Raw genomic sequence first — 14,445 nt, forward strand, 5'->3', positions numbered from 1 at the left:
GGGAAGCCCACTGTGAGAATCACTGCTGCAAGATCATAATCAAGTGGTCTATTGCCTCAAACCTGGCCCTAGGAAGAACTAACTGGCGAACTGGGGAGATTCACTTTTACTTTCTTTCTGTGGCACTATTCAGTCTTCTCTTCCATTCCTAGGGATGTAAACTTATTCTTGGGCCTGGGCTGCCCAGTGCTTCCCACAAAAGTGCCTGCCCTGTTGTGTCAAGGGGAGCCTAAATTCCAGAAGAGAGATCTGCCTGCATATTTACATCAACCTGGCACTGACTGAAGAGCCCTCCTTCGTATACCTATAGTTTAAAGGAGATAGGCCAGTTTCTGACTCTAAGTAAATTGATATTCCGTAGACTTCAAGGACTGAAAAGATGTGGAGCTAGGCTGGGATGAAGGAGGATTTATTCTAGCTCTTCAAACAAGACCATACCTGAGCCTGCATACCCTGACCTGGTCCCAGGTGGTTTAGGGGAGGCACAAGGGCAAAGTCATTTAGAGCATGACTCTGGTATCAAGCAGTCCTGGCACCAGATCCTAGCTGCACTGTTTATTAGCTGAACAACATACTACTGTATGCTCTTTACACTTTCTAAGTGTCAGTTTATTCATGTATAAGACAGAAATAAAAGAGACCTTCCTTAGGGTTTTCTTGAAGAATAAATGTGATTATGAGCAACTAATCCATGGCTTGACACATGGTAAACACCTAGTATTACCGCCTGGTACTCTAAGGGGAAGCTTCAACATAAATCCCTATTCTAGGAAGTCATGGTTCCTGGGTTGCATGCATTTATTCTTTGATTTGAAAGGTCAGTTCAGAAAAAGAGAATTCTTTTGACAGCAGCTCTAGTTGCCTCCTCATTTGGTCCAGGGAGTTGCCAGTTCTCCGTATCAAATGGATAATTATCTTCCACCAGAGCATGAAAGATGCTGCTTTTATAGCATGTGTGGAGCCCTGAATTACACTTGTTCTAAAACCTTCCTCAATTGACTATGAAAATCTTGAACTAGGCCAGGCACGGTGGCTCACACCTGTAATCCCAGCACTTTGGGAGGCCAAGGTAGGTGGATCACCTGAGGTTGGGAGTTCGACACCAGCCTGGCCAACATGGTGAAACCCTGTCTCTACTAAAAATACAAAAATAAGCCAGGCAAGGTGGCAGGCACCTGTAATCCCAGTTACTCAGGAGACTGAGGCACGAGAATCGCTTGAACCTGGGAGGCGGAGGTTGCAGTGAGCCGAGCATGACACTGCACTCCAGCCTGCGACAGAGCGAGACTCCGTCTCAAAAAAGGAAAGGGAAAGGGAAAAGGAAAGGGAAAGAGAAGAGAAGAGAAGGAAAGAAAACCTTGAACTAAGCAGACAATAAGCAGGACTTTCCCCTTAACACTTAGTAGAGACCCTTTCTCTTTTTAATAAGCTTATACTCTTGCACCTGAGAAGAAAAAAGTTGTAAATCTAATGTTAGAACCAACATACTCATTGACTCGACCAGGCTGGGCAAGTCACTCCATCTTTCTGCTTCTCAGATTTTTCATAGAAAATTAAAAATAATACATACTTTAAGGGCAATCAAGAAGAGAAATGCAGTAACACACGCAAACAAGTTTGTTCACAGTTTTTTGTTTTTTGGGGGGTTTTATTGGCTAAAAGTAAAAAGTGTTTTCCAAATCCAATTTTGCACCTGTCTTCAAGAGGAAAGGCAAATGCATCTTATTCATTAACACCATTGCATTCAGGCTGCTGAGTAAGGTGCTGTGTGATCAGACATCTCTAATCACCATGCCAATTGTAAAATCAGCTTCAAAAATGCAAATGTGTAATTTCTCTAACTCTGAGCTCTAAATATTCATGAACAAAGCCTGGGCCTCACCTCCTCCACATGTCACAGTGCAGGGAAAGAAGTCAGTTTGTCTCCACTGATGACTGATGGGCTGGTAAAAGAAGAACTGAACCACGCTATCTTTGGCTGCAGTGTACCTGGTCTGGACAAAAAGAACTGTGAGAACACACATGCAAACAAGGAGCTAGTGCTTTCCACACCTTTCAGAATAAGATAAATGTTCCTCATGTATGCAGACAACCACCCATCCATTAGAAAAACTATGGGGCAGGATTCCAATAAGTTTAAGATGTGATAACATTTCATGAAGATTTGTTATAAATGGGGGCTCAGGTGATCTTCTGCAAATCTCCCTGGAGTCATTTTTCCAGATAATTCCATGCCTGTGAATGGATTCACAAAAAATGTAGGTAGACATTTTTTTGTTTGTTCATTTCATATTGTTTTTCTTCCTGAAACATTTGATTTTAATTTTCATGACAACAAAGATTGAGAATTGATTTGGGTTTGCTCACAATATAGCACACAGTGGAGGCTCTTACATTTTTAATAATAATATATTTAAGCACATCCTTCTGAAAAATTCTTCTAGAAGCACAACTGCAAGAACTCGACTTAAGTGTACAAATACATGGTGTTTAAACAGTCTAGTATCTAATTAAAAGGAAATGGGGGCCAGACACAGTGGCTCACATCTGTAATCTCAGTACTTTGGGAAGCCAAGGCAAGTGGATCACTTGAGGTCAGGAGTTCGAGACCAGCCTTGCCAACATGGTGAAATCCCATCTCTATTAAAAACACAAAAATTAGCCCAGCATGGTGCCGCATGCCTGTAGTCCCAGCTACTCAGGAGGCTGAGGTGGGAGAATCTCTTGAACCACTGTCTCCAAAAAAAAAAAAAAAAAGAGAAATAGGGCACCAATGAGATAATATATATTAATTAGTTCCATTTAACCATTCCACAATATATACATATTTCAAAACATCATGTTATACACTATAAATATATATAATTTTTGACAATTAAAAATGCTAAGAAAAGATTAAAATGTGGCCAGCACAGTGGCTCATGCCTATAATCCCAGAACTTTGGGAGGCCAAGGTGAGTAGATCATCTGAGGTCAGGAGTTTGAGACCAGCCTGGCCAAGATGGCAAAACCTGGTCTCTACTAAAAAGTACAAAAATTAGCCGGGTGTGGTGGCATGTGCCTGTAGTCCCAGCTACTCCGGAGGCTGAGGCAGGAAAATAGCTCGAACCCAGGAGGCAGAGGTTGCAGTGAGCTGAGATCGCACCGTTGCACTCCAGCCTGGGCAACAAGAGCAAGATTCCATCTCAAAAAAACAAAAAAAAAGAAAAGAAAAGAAAAGAAAAAAAAAAAAGAAAAGAAAAAATTAATGTGTTAGAAAAACCAGGCCAGGCACAGTGGCTCACACCTGTAACCCAGCACTTTGGTAGCTCAAGGCAGGAGGATTACTTGAGGCCACAAGTTTGAAATCAGTCTGGTCAACATAGCGAGATCCTATCTCTCCAAAAGAAAAAGTTTAAAATTAGCCAGGTGGGGTGGCATGCACCTGTAGTCCCAGCTATAGCTACTGCGGGTGCTGAGGCAAGAGGACAACTCGAGTCCAGGAGTTTGAGGCTACAGTGAGTCAAGATCACGTCACTGCACTCCAGTCTGGTAAACAGAGCAAGACTCTGTCTCAAAAAAACACAAAAAAGAAAAAGAAAAATCTCTAAAAAATGCAATTGGAAAAAACAAAACAAAACAAGAAATAAAATTAGGATAAAAAATTTTAACAATAAAAATAAATATGGTGGGCCGGGCATGGTGGCTGATGCCTGTAATCCCAGCACATTGGGAAGCTGAGGTAGGCAGGTCCCTTGAGGTCAGGAGCTCAAGACCAGCCTGTCCAACATGGTGAAACCCTAGCTCCACTAAAAAAACCAAAAATTAGCTGGGTGTGGTAGCGCATGCCTGTAATCCCAGCTACTTGGGAAGCTGAGGCAGGAGAATCGCTTGAAACCAGGAGGCGGAGGTTGCAGTGAGCCGAGATCGCGCCATAGCACTCCAGCCTGGGCAACAGAGTGAGACTGCATCTCAAAAAATAAAATAAAATAAATAAAATAAAATAAAATAAAATAAATGCAGTATTATAAAATATATTTCATATGAGAAATGCTATATTTAGTGGAAGAAACAACTTATCAAAATAATACAGTTTAATTTTTAAGGGAATTTTAATTAAGAATATCAATAAATCTGCTACAATATTTCTTTAAAAAATAGAGATAATAGACAAATAGAATGAAGAGGCAATATTTAATGATATAATCGCTTAGAATTTCCTAGACTTTAAGAAAGACAGAAGTCTCTGTTTCAAAATGTTCATTGAGTTCTAGACATTTTAAAAAATAAAACAAAAAGCATAAAGAAAAATCCTAAAAGCTATCATAAAGAAAAATATGATTACCTAGAAAAATGTGAAAAATCAGATTAACATCACATTTCTCACAAAAAATATTGGATTCAAGAAAACAAAGTCAAGTCCTCAAAGTGATGAGGGACAAGAATATTGGATCTAGAATTCTATAACCAAGTTATTAATCAGTAATCAGTTATCAGTTATCCATCTATAATCAAATGATCAATCGTTAATCAATGAAATAAAGATATTTTCTGACACAAAATGTTTCTGAAACTTTACCACTCAGAGATATTCACTGGAAAAAAAGAAAAAAAACCTACTAAAGAATGTACCAATTAAGAACTAATATAAATACAGAAGTAGTGAGATGCAAGAAGCAATAACGATTAAGTAACTCAGTAAAGCTTATGAGAGAATCTAAACAATTTTTTGTTTAGATTTTTAAAAACCCCTATTTTAAAACATTTTAAAATAGTGGTTTTATGTATTTAATTACAAAATGGTATAAAAATTCCAGACATGAGATGTGTGTGTAGGCAGGGAGAGGCAGAGTTATGGTAATTGAGTGGGGACAGCAAGGTTTACAGAGATAGGATACACTGCTAAGGAGCTTTGTTTCTGGCTGTAGCAGGACTGCTTGTTTCTGATGAATCTCCCCAGGGAGAATAAGTAAAAATGCTGCATAAAATTTTCTTTTTTCTTTTTCTTTTCTTTTCTTTTCTTTTTTTGTTTTTTGTTTTTGAAGATAGAGTCTCACTCTGTTACTCAAGCTGGAGAACAGTGGTGCGATCTCAACTCACTGCAACCTTTGCCTCCCAGGTTCAAGGGATTCTCTTGCCTCAGTCTCTGAGTAGCTGGGATTACAGACCCACACCACCCTGCCTGGCTAATTTTTGTATTTTTAGTAGAGATGCGGTTTTAGCATGTTGGCTAGGCTGATCTCGAACTCCTGACAGCAGGTGATCCACCTGCCTCAGCCTCCCAAAGTGCTGGGATTACAGGCACAAGCCACAGCGCCTGGCTCATAAAATATTTTTAGTGTATTTTAACGCATCAGAAAACTACCATGCTAGTGAGGATTTGCAGGGCTAAGATCACAGACATAAAAGAAACTTAGAAATGTAAGCAAATTTGGCATGACATTTGGCTCTACCTTTTTGCTCAAGGCATTTTCCAGTTCGCAAGTGGTGGCTGAGCAGTTGAGAAACTGGACAAATCTGTCATCAGCCTCATGTAGTGGAAAGCAAACACCTAGAGCTCAAGGCCTTCCAAGGTGTCAGGTGTTGGTAAACACCCCAGGTTCCCAACCCAGGACCCCAGAAAGCTCTATCACAGGAATAAAGTAAACTGGAAACAGGACAACCTTCAAAGGGAACAAAGCCCTGGTTCAAGTTATTTCAATTCCTTGTTGGATAGAGATGACTGGTTGCTAATCTAGCTGTCTTCTAGAAGCAAAAATAAGATATCCAAAATAATCTAGTTGGAAGAGTGTTAGACTGAAGATCTAGAAGCAAAAATAATCTGATAATTTTTAAAGGGGATTTTAACAAAGAGTATCAATAAATCTGCTACAATCTCAAATTATATCCACAACCTTTCTTCTATAATATACAGCACAAACTTTAAAAATAACTAAGAATACAAAAAACAAAATTTAACAACAACCCAAAAAAGTGAAAAAAAATAGACATTATAAACATAGTGACAGGAAATCCACATATTGGTATTAACTGATGAAAATATAAAAATTTAAGTACACCATTACTACCTCCTGCAACCCTGGCCTTGGCTTCAGTCTTGTTTCCCCACAGGAGGGGCCTAGCAACACCTTATGCTTTCCTATGATCATAACATAAGTATCGGAACACTTATGTTATGGAACACAGCCGTGGGCTGTGCTTTTCAGAGAACTTGGAATAAGATTAAAATATTGAAGAAATCAAATTATAAGATGGGGAATTTCACGGGAAACAAAGAAGCTATAACTAAAACGGAAATTCTAGGAATAAAAGATGCAATAATTTAAATCAATATCTCAATGGATGAACTTAAAAGTAGATTAAAATAGACTTTGGCAAGTATTTTATAAAGAGCCAGATAGTAAACATTTTAGGTTTTCAGGCTACATGGTTTCTGTTGCAACTATTCAACTCTGCTAGTATAGTGCAAAAGTAGCCATTGATAATATGTAAACAGATAGGGGTGGCTGTTCTGATAAAACTTCATTTACGAAAACAGTGATGGCCTGCTGGTCATAATCTGCTGATCCCTGAATTAGACACACCTGAGCAGAGGATCAGTTAAAACAAAAGATGAAAAGAAAGTGGAAATGAGACAAATTGGATACAGATAAAGGTATAATTACAGTCCCAGAAATACAGAACAAAGAGCTTGGGACAGAAGTTAATCTAAAGAGATAATAAATGAGAATCGGTCAAAACTGATGGTGGATCCCAAGCCACAGATTCATGAGACACCTGGACCTCAAGCTGAAGAAAGGCACTAATTACACCATAGTCCAACCGATGAAAACCCAAACCAAAGGGAACACACTTAAAAGCAGATGAAGAAAAAGGACAAATTACCTTATAAGGAACAAAAAGAAGACTGACAGCTGACTTATCTACAGAACAAATTGAAGTCAGAAGACAACGGGGAGATATCCTCAAAGTGCTGAAAGAAACATTTTATAACAGAAGGGTGGATTCACTAGTAAGATGCAATGATTCTAAATGTGAACATACCTAACAACCTAGCCTTAAAATATATAAGGCACAATGCACAGTCATGGGGTAGTTTTAGCACATCTCTCATGATAGAATAAGCAGACAAAAATCAGGAAGGTAATAATTTTGAATAACACTATTAGTAAACATGACCTAATTGACAAACGTAGAACACAACAGAAGACTACAACATCACATTCTCCCAAACTTTGTTATATTCTGAGCCACAAACTAAGTTTTACAAATTTTGAAATATTGAAATAATATAGAGTATGTTCTATGACCACAGTAGAATTAAGCTATAAAAATAAATTTTAAAACAGATTACAGGAAAATTCCCTCATGCTTGGATGTAATACTTCTAAATAATCCACAAGTCAAAGAATACATAATTATGAAACTTACAAAGTAATGTAACTGAATGATGAAGGAAAGCATTTCATATCAAAATTATGAAATTAAATATAAGGCATGCTTTAAGAGAAATTTGTAGACAAATCTATAAGCTATAGAGAGAAAAGATGAAAATTAATGATCTCATAATCCATCTCAAGAAGTTTAAGAAAAAAACAGCTAATGGGATCTAAAGAAGTAAGAGTGGACATAATAAAGATAGGAGCAGACATTAATGATATGGAAAGAAAACTAGAATAATACAGTTATGAACCCAAAAGTTGTTTCTGTGAAATGTCTAATAAAATTGATAACCCTCTGACGTGACTGAGCAAGGAGAAAAGAGTAGGCACAAACAGTCAATATCAGGAATGAGAAAGAGGACATACTACAGGATGTTCAGAAAGTGAACAAATAATAGGAGGATGCTACGAAGAGAAAGTATGCCAATAACATTTTAAAAGTTAGTTGAAATAGACAAACTCATTGAAACAAACAGACATAATCAATAAAAAAATCTAAAGAGTCTGTATCTTTCAAAGACATTAAATGCATAATTCTAAATATTTCCTGGTGCACACTGCCAAACATTTAAAGAAAAAAATGACATCAATCGTTTGCAAACTATTGCAGATAATAAGAGGAAACACTTCTAAACTTGTTTTATAAAAGCAGAATAAAATGTCAAGACCCGAAAAAGGCATTCCAAGAAAACAAACAAACAAACCCTTTCCTGCACATAGGTACCAAAACAACAACAATAACCTTAAGTAAAATAATTTAAAATCACATCCAGTGATATATAAAAGGGTACACCTTTTTACAAACAGTAACATAATAAATACTAACAATAAAGGCTATTTTTTTCTATTTTCTAATTTTTTTATTATTATACTTTAAGTTCTAGGGTACACGTGCATAACGTGCAGGTTTGTTACATATGTACACTTGTGCCATGTTGGTGTGCTGCACCCATCAACTTGTCAGCACCCATCAACTCATCATTTACATCAGGTATAACTCCCAATGCAATCCCTCCCCCAATCCCCCTGCCCATAATAGGCCCCGGAGTGTGATGTTCCCCTTCCTGAGTCCAAGTGATCTCATTGTTCAGTTCCCACCTATGAGTGAGAACATGCGGTGTTTGGTTTTCTGTTCTTGTGATAGTTTGCTGAGAATGATGGTTTCCAGCTGCATCCATGTCCCTACAAAGGACACAAACTCATTCTTTTTCCTGGCTGCATAGTATTCCATGGTGTATATGTGCCACATTTTCTTAATCCAGTCTGTCACTGACGGACATTTGGGTTGATTCCAAGTCTTTGCTATTGTGAATAGTGCCGCAATAAACATACGTGTGCATGTGTCTTTATAGCAGCATGATTTAAAATCCTTTGGGTATACACCCAGTAATGGGATGGCTGGGTCACATGGTACTTCCAGTTCTAGATCCCTGAGGAATCATCATACTGTTTTCCATAATGGTTGAACAAGTTTACAATCCCATCAACAGTGTAAAAGTGTTCCTATTTCTCCACATCCTCTCCAGCACCTGTTGTTTCCTGACTTTTTAACGATTGCCATTCTAACTGGTGTGAGATTGTATCTCACTGTGGTTTTGATTTCCATTTCTCTGACGGCCAGTGACAATGAGCATTTTTTCATGTGTCTGTTGGCTGTATGCATGTCTTCTTTTGAGAAATGTCTGTTCATATCCTTTGCCCACTTTTTGATGGGGTTGTTTGTTTTTTTCTTGTAAATTTGTTTGAGTTCTTTGTAGGTTCTGGATATTAGCCCTTTGTCAGGTGAGTAGATTGCAAAAATTTTCTCCCATTCTGTAGTTTGCCTGTTCACTATGATGGTAGTTTCTTTTGCTGTGCGGAAGCTCTTTAGTTTAATTAGATCCCATTTGTCCATTTTGGCTTTTGTTGCCGTTGCTTTTGGTGTTTTACACATGAAGTCCTTGCTCATGCCTATGTCCTGAATGGTATTACCTAGGTTTTCTTCTAGGGTTTTTATGGTATTAGGTCTACCATCTAAGTCTCTAATCCATCTTGAATTAATTTTCGTATAAGGAGTAAGGAAAGGATCCAGTTTCAGCTTTCTACTTATGGCTAGCCAATTTTCCCAGCACCAATTATTAAATAGGAAATCCTTTCCCCATTTCTTGTTTTTGTCAGGTTTGTCAAAGATCAGATGGCTGTAGATGTGTGGTATTATTTCTGAGGACTCTGTTCTGTTCCATTGGTCTGTATCTCTGTTTTGGTGCCAGTACCGTGCTGTTTTGGCCTTGTAGTATAGTTTCAAGTCACATAGCGTGATGCCTCCAGCTTTGTTCCTTTGACTTAGGATTGTCTTGGCAATGCGGGCTCTTTTTTGGTTCCATATGAACTTTAAAGCAGTTTTTTTCAATTCTGTGAAGAAAGTCATTGGTAGCTTGATGGGTATCGCATTGAATCTATAAATTACCTTGGGCAGTATGGCCATTTTCACGATATTGATTCTTCGTATCCATGAACATGGTATGTTCTTCCATTTGTTTGTGTCCTCTTTTATTTCACTGAGCAGTGGTTTGTAGTTCTCCTTGAAGAGGTCCTTTACATCCCTTGTAAGTTGGATTCCTAAGTATTTTATTCTCTTTGAAGCTATTGTGAATGGAAGTTCATTCATGATTTAGCTCTCTGTTTGTCTGTTACTGGTGTATAAGAATGCTTGTGATTTTTGTACACTGCTTTTGTATCCTGAGACTTTGCTGAAGTTTCTTATCAGCTTAAGGAGATTTTGGGCTGAGACAATGGGGGTTTTCTAAATAGACAATCATGTCATCTGCAAAGAGGGACACTTTGACTACTTCTTTTCCTAACTGAATAACCTTTATTTCTTTCTCTTGCCTGACTGCCCTAGCCAGAACTTCCAACACTATGTGGAATGGGAGTGGTGAGAGAGGGCATCCCTGTCTTGTGCCAGTTTTCAAAGAGAAAGCTTCCAGTTTTTGCCCATTCAGTATGATATTGTCTGTGGGTTTGTCATAAATAGCTCTTATTATTTTGAGATACGTTCCATCAACACCGAATTTATTGAGCATTTTTAGCAAGAAGGGCTGTTGAATTTTGTCAAAGGCCTTTTCTGCATCTATTGAGATAATCATGTGGTTTTTGTCTTTGGTTCTGTTTATATGCTGGATTACGTTTATTGATTTGCGAATGCTGAACCAGCCTTGCATCCCAGGGATGAAGCCCACTTGATCATGGTGGATAAACTTTTTGATGTGCTGCTGGATCCAGTTTGCCAGTATTTTATTGAGGATTTTTGCATCAATGTTCATCAGGGAGATTGGTCTAAAATTCTCTTTTTTTGTTGTGTCTCTGCCAGGCTTTGGTATCAGGATGACGTTGGCCTCATAAAATGAGTTAGGGAGGATTCCCTCCTTTTCTACTGATTGGAATAGTTTCAGAAGGAATGGTACCAGCTCCTCCTTGTAATTCTGGCAGAATTCAGCTGTGAATCCATCTGGTCCTGGACTTTTTTTGGTTGGTAGGCTATTAATTATTGCCTCAATTTCAGAGCCTGCTATTGGTTTATTCAGGGATTCAGCTTCTTCCTGGTTTATTCTTGGGAGAGTGTAAGTGTCCAGGAAATTATCCATTTCTTCTAGATTTTCTAGTTGATTTGCGTAGAGGTGTTTATAGTATTCTCTGATGGTAGTTTGTATTTCTGTGGGGTCGGTGGTGATATCCCCTTTATCACTTTTATATTGCGTCTATTTGATTCTTCTCTCTTTTCTTCTTTATTAGTCTTGCTAGTGGTCTATCAATTTTGTTGATCTTTTCAAAAATCCGGCTCCTGGATTCATTGGTTTTTTGGAGGGTTTTTTGTGTCTCTATCTCCTTCAGTTCTGCTCTGATCTTCGTTATTTCTTGCCTTCTGCTAGCTTTTGAATGTGTTTGCTCTTGCTTCTCTAGTTCTTTTAATTGTGATGAGAGTGTCAACTTTAGATCATTCCAGCTTTCTCTTGTGGGCATTTAGTGCTATAAATTTCCCTCTACACACTGCTTTAAATGTGTCCCAGAGATTCTGGTATGTTGTATCTTTGTTCTCATTGGTTTCAAAGAACATCTTTATTACTGCCTTCATTTCATTATGTACCCAGTAGTCATTCAGGAGCAGGTTGTTCAGTTTCCATGTAGTTGAGTGGTTTTGATTGAGTTTCTTAGTCCTGAGTTCTAGTTTGATTGCACTGTGGTCTGAGACACAGTTTGTTATAATTTCTGTTCTTGTACATTTGCTGAGGAGTGCTTTACTTCCAATTATGTGGTCAATTTTGGAATAAGTGCAATGTGGTGCTGAGAAGAATGTATATTCTGTTGATTTGGGGTGGAGAGTTCTGTAGATGTCTATTAGGTCTGTTTGCTGTAGAGATGAGTTCAATTCCTGGATATCCTTGTTAAGTTTCTGTCTCGTTGATCCGTCTAATGTTGACAGTGGGGTGTTGAAGTCTCCCATTATTATTGTATGGGAGTCTAAGTCTCTTTGTAAGTCTCTAAGGACTTGCTTTATGAATCTGGGTGCTCCTGTATTGGGTGCATATATATTTAGGATAGTTAGCTCTTCCTGTTGAACTGATCCCTTTACCATTATGTAATGGCTTTCTTTGTCTCTTTTGATCTTTGATGGTTTAAAGTCTGTTTTATCAGAGACTAGGATTGCAACCCCTGCTTTTTTTTGTTTTCCATTTGCTTGGTAGATCTTCCTCCATCCCTTTATTTTGAGCCTATGTGTGTCTCTGCATGTGAGATGGGTCTCCTGAATACAGTAGACTGATGGGTCTTGACTCTTTATCTAGTTTGCCAGTCTGTGTCTTTTAATTGGACCATTTAGCCCATTTACATTTAAAGTTAATATTGTTACGTGTGAACTTGATCCTGTCATTATGATATTAACTGGTTATTTGCTCGTTAGTTGACGCAGTTTCTTCCTAGCCTCGATGGTCTTTACATTTTGGCATGTTTTTGCAATGGCTGGGACCTGTTGTTCCTTTCCATGTTTAGTGCTTCCTTCAGGGTTTCTTATAAGGCAGGCCTGGTGGTGACAAAATCTCTAAGCATTTGCTTATCTGTAAAGGATTTTATTTCTCCTTCACTTATGAAACTTAGTTTGGCTGGATATGAAATTCTGGGTTGAAAATTCTTTTCTTTAAGAACGTTAAATATTGGCCGCCACTCTCTTCTGGCTTGTAGAATTTCTGCTGAGAGATCGGCTGTTAGTCTGATGGGCTTCCCTTTGTGTGTAACCCGACCTTTCTCTCTGGCTGCCCTTAACATTTTTTCCTTCATTTCAACTTTGGTGAATCTGACAATTATGTGTCTTGGAGTTGCTCTTCTCGAGGAGTATCTTTGTGGCGTTCTCTGTATTTCCTGAATTTGAATGTTGGCCTGCCTTACTAGGTTGGGGAAGTTCTCCTGGATGATATCCTGAAGAGTGTTTTCCAACTTGGTTCCATTTTCCCCCTCACTTTCAGGCACCCCAATCAGACGTAGATTTGGTCTTTTTACATAATCCCATACTTCTTGAAGGCTTTGTTCATTTCTTTTTCTTCTTTTTTCTTTAGATTTCTCTTCTCACTTCATTTCATTCATTTGATCCTCAATCGCTGATACTCTTTCTTCCAGTTGATCGAGTCGGTTACTGAAGCTTGTGCATTTGTCACGTATTTCTAGTGTCATAGTTTTCATCTCTGTCAGTTTGTTTATAGCCTTCTCTGCATTAATTATTCTAGTTATCAATTCTTCCACTTTTTTTTCAAGATTTTTAGTTTCTTTGCGCTGCTTACATAGTTCCTCCTTTAGCTCTGAGAATTTTGATCAACTGAGGCCTTCTTCTCTCATCTCGTCAAAGTCATTCTCCATCCAGCTTTGATCCGTTGCTGGTGATGAGCTGCGTTCCTTTGGAGGGGGAGATGCGCTGTTAGTTTTTGAATTTCCAGCTTTTATGTCCTGCTTTTTCCCCATCTTTGTGGTTTTATCTGCCTCTGGTCTTTGATGATGGTGATGTACTGATGGGGTTTTGGTGTGGGTATCCTTCCTGTTTGTTCGTTTTCCTTCCTCAGCTGTAGGTCTGTTGGAGATTGTTTGAGGTCCACTCCAGATCCTGTTTGTCTGGGTATCAGCAGCAGAGGCTGCAGAAGATAGAGTACTGCTGAACACCGAGTGTACCTGTTTAATTCTTGCTTTGGAAGCTTCCTCCCAGGGGTGTACCCCACCGTGTGAGGTGTGGGGTGTCGGTCTGCCCCTAGTGGGGGATGTCTCCCAGTTAGGCTACTCAGGGGTCAGGGACCCACTTGAGCAGGCAGTCTGTCCGTTCTCAGATCTCAACTTCCGTGTTGGGAGATCCACTGCTCTCTTCAAAGCTGTCAGACACAGTCGTTTGCGTCTGCAGAGGTTTCTGCTGCTTTTTTGTTGTTGTTGTTATTTAGCTGTGCCCTGTCCCCAGAGGTGGAGTCTACAGAGACAGGCAGGCCTCCTTGAGCTGCTGTGGGTTCCACCCAGTTGGAGCTTCCCAGCGGCTTTGTTTACCTACTTAAGCCTCAGCAATGGTGGGCGCCCCTCCCACAGCCTCACTGCTGCCTTGCAGTTAGATCGCAGACTGCTGTGCTAGCAATGAGGGAGGCTCCGTGGGCGTGGGACTCTCCAGGCCAGGTGTGGGATATAATCTCCTGGTGTGCCCGTTTGCTAAGACCATTGGTAAAGCACAGTATTGGGGTGAGAGTTACCCGATTTTCCAGGTGCTGTGTGTCTCAGTTCCCCTGGCTAGGAAAAGGGATTCCCTTCCCCCTTGCATTTCCCAGGTGAGGCCATGCCTCGCCCTGCTTCAGCTCTGGCTGGTCGGGCTGCAGCAGCTGACCAGCACCGATTGTCTGGCACTCCCTAGTGAGATGAACTCAGTACCTCAGTTGAAAATGCAGAAATCACCTGTCTTCTGTGTCGCTGGAGCTGGGAGCTGGAGACTAGAGCTGTTCCTATTGGGCCCTCTTGCTCCGCCCCCCCCCCC

General features: G+C 39.4%; 1 protein-coding gene across 1 annotated transcript in view; it reads right to left on the reverse strand.

Annotated features, from left to right (window-relative positions):
• Positions 1–14,445, reverse strand: part of ADAMTSL3 (ADAMTS like 3) — a 408,397-nt gene that overhangs the window by 167,763 nt on the left and 226,189 nt on the right. The window contains 1 exon segment of the mRNA XM_026448334.1: positions 1,883–1,994. Within this exon segment, the coding sequence (XP_026304119.1) occupies positions 1,883–1,994 (112 nt within the window).

This window comes from Piliocolobus tephrosceles, chromosome 6 (genome assembly GCF_002776525.5).
Source record: "Piliocolobus tephrosceles isolate RC106 chromosome 6, ASM277652v3, whole genome shotgun sequence".
NCBI classification, from domain to species: domain Eukaryota; kingdom Metazoa; phylum Chordata; class Mammalia; order Primates; family Cercopithecidae; genus Piliocolobus; species Piliocolobus tephrosceles.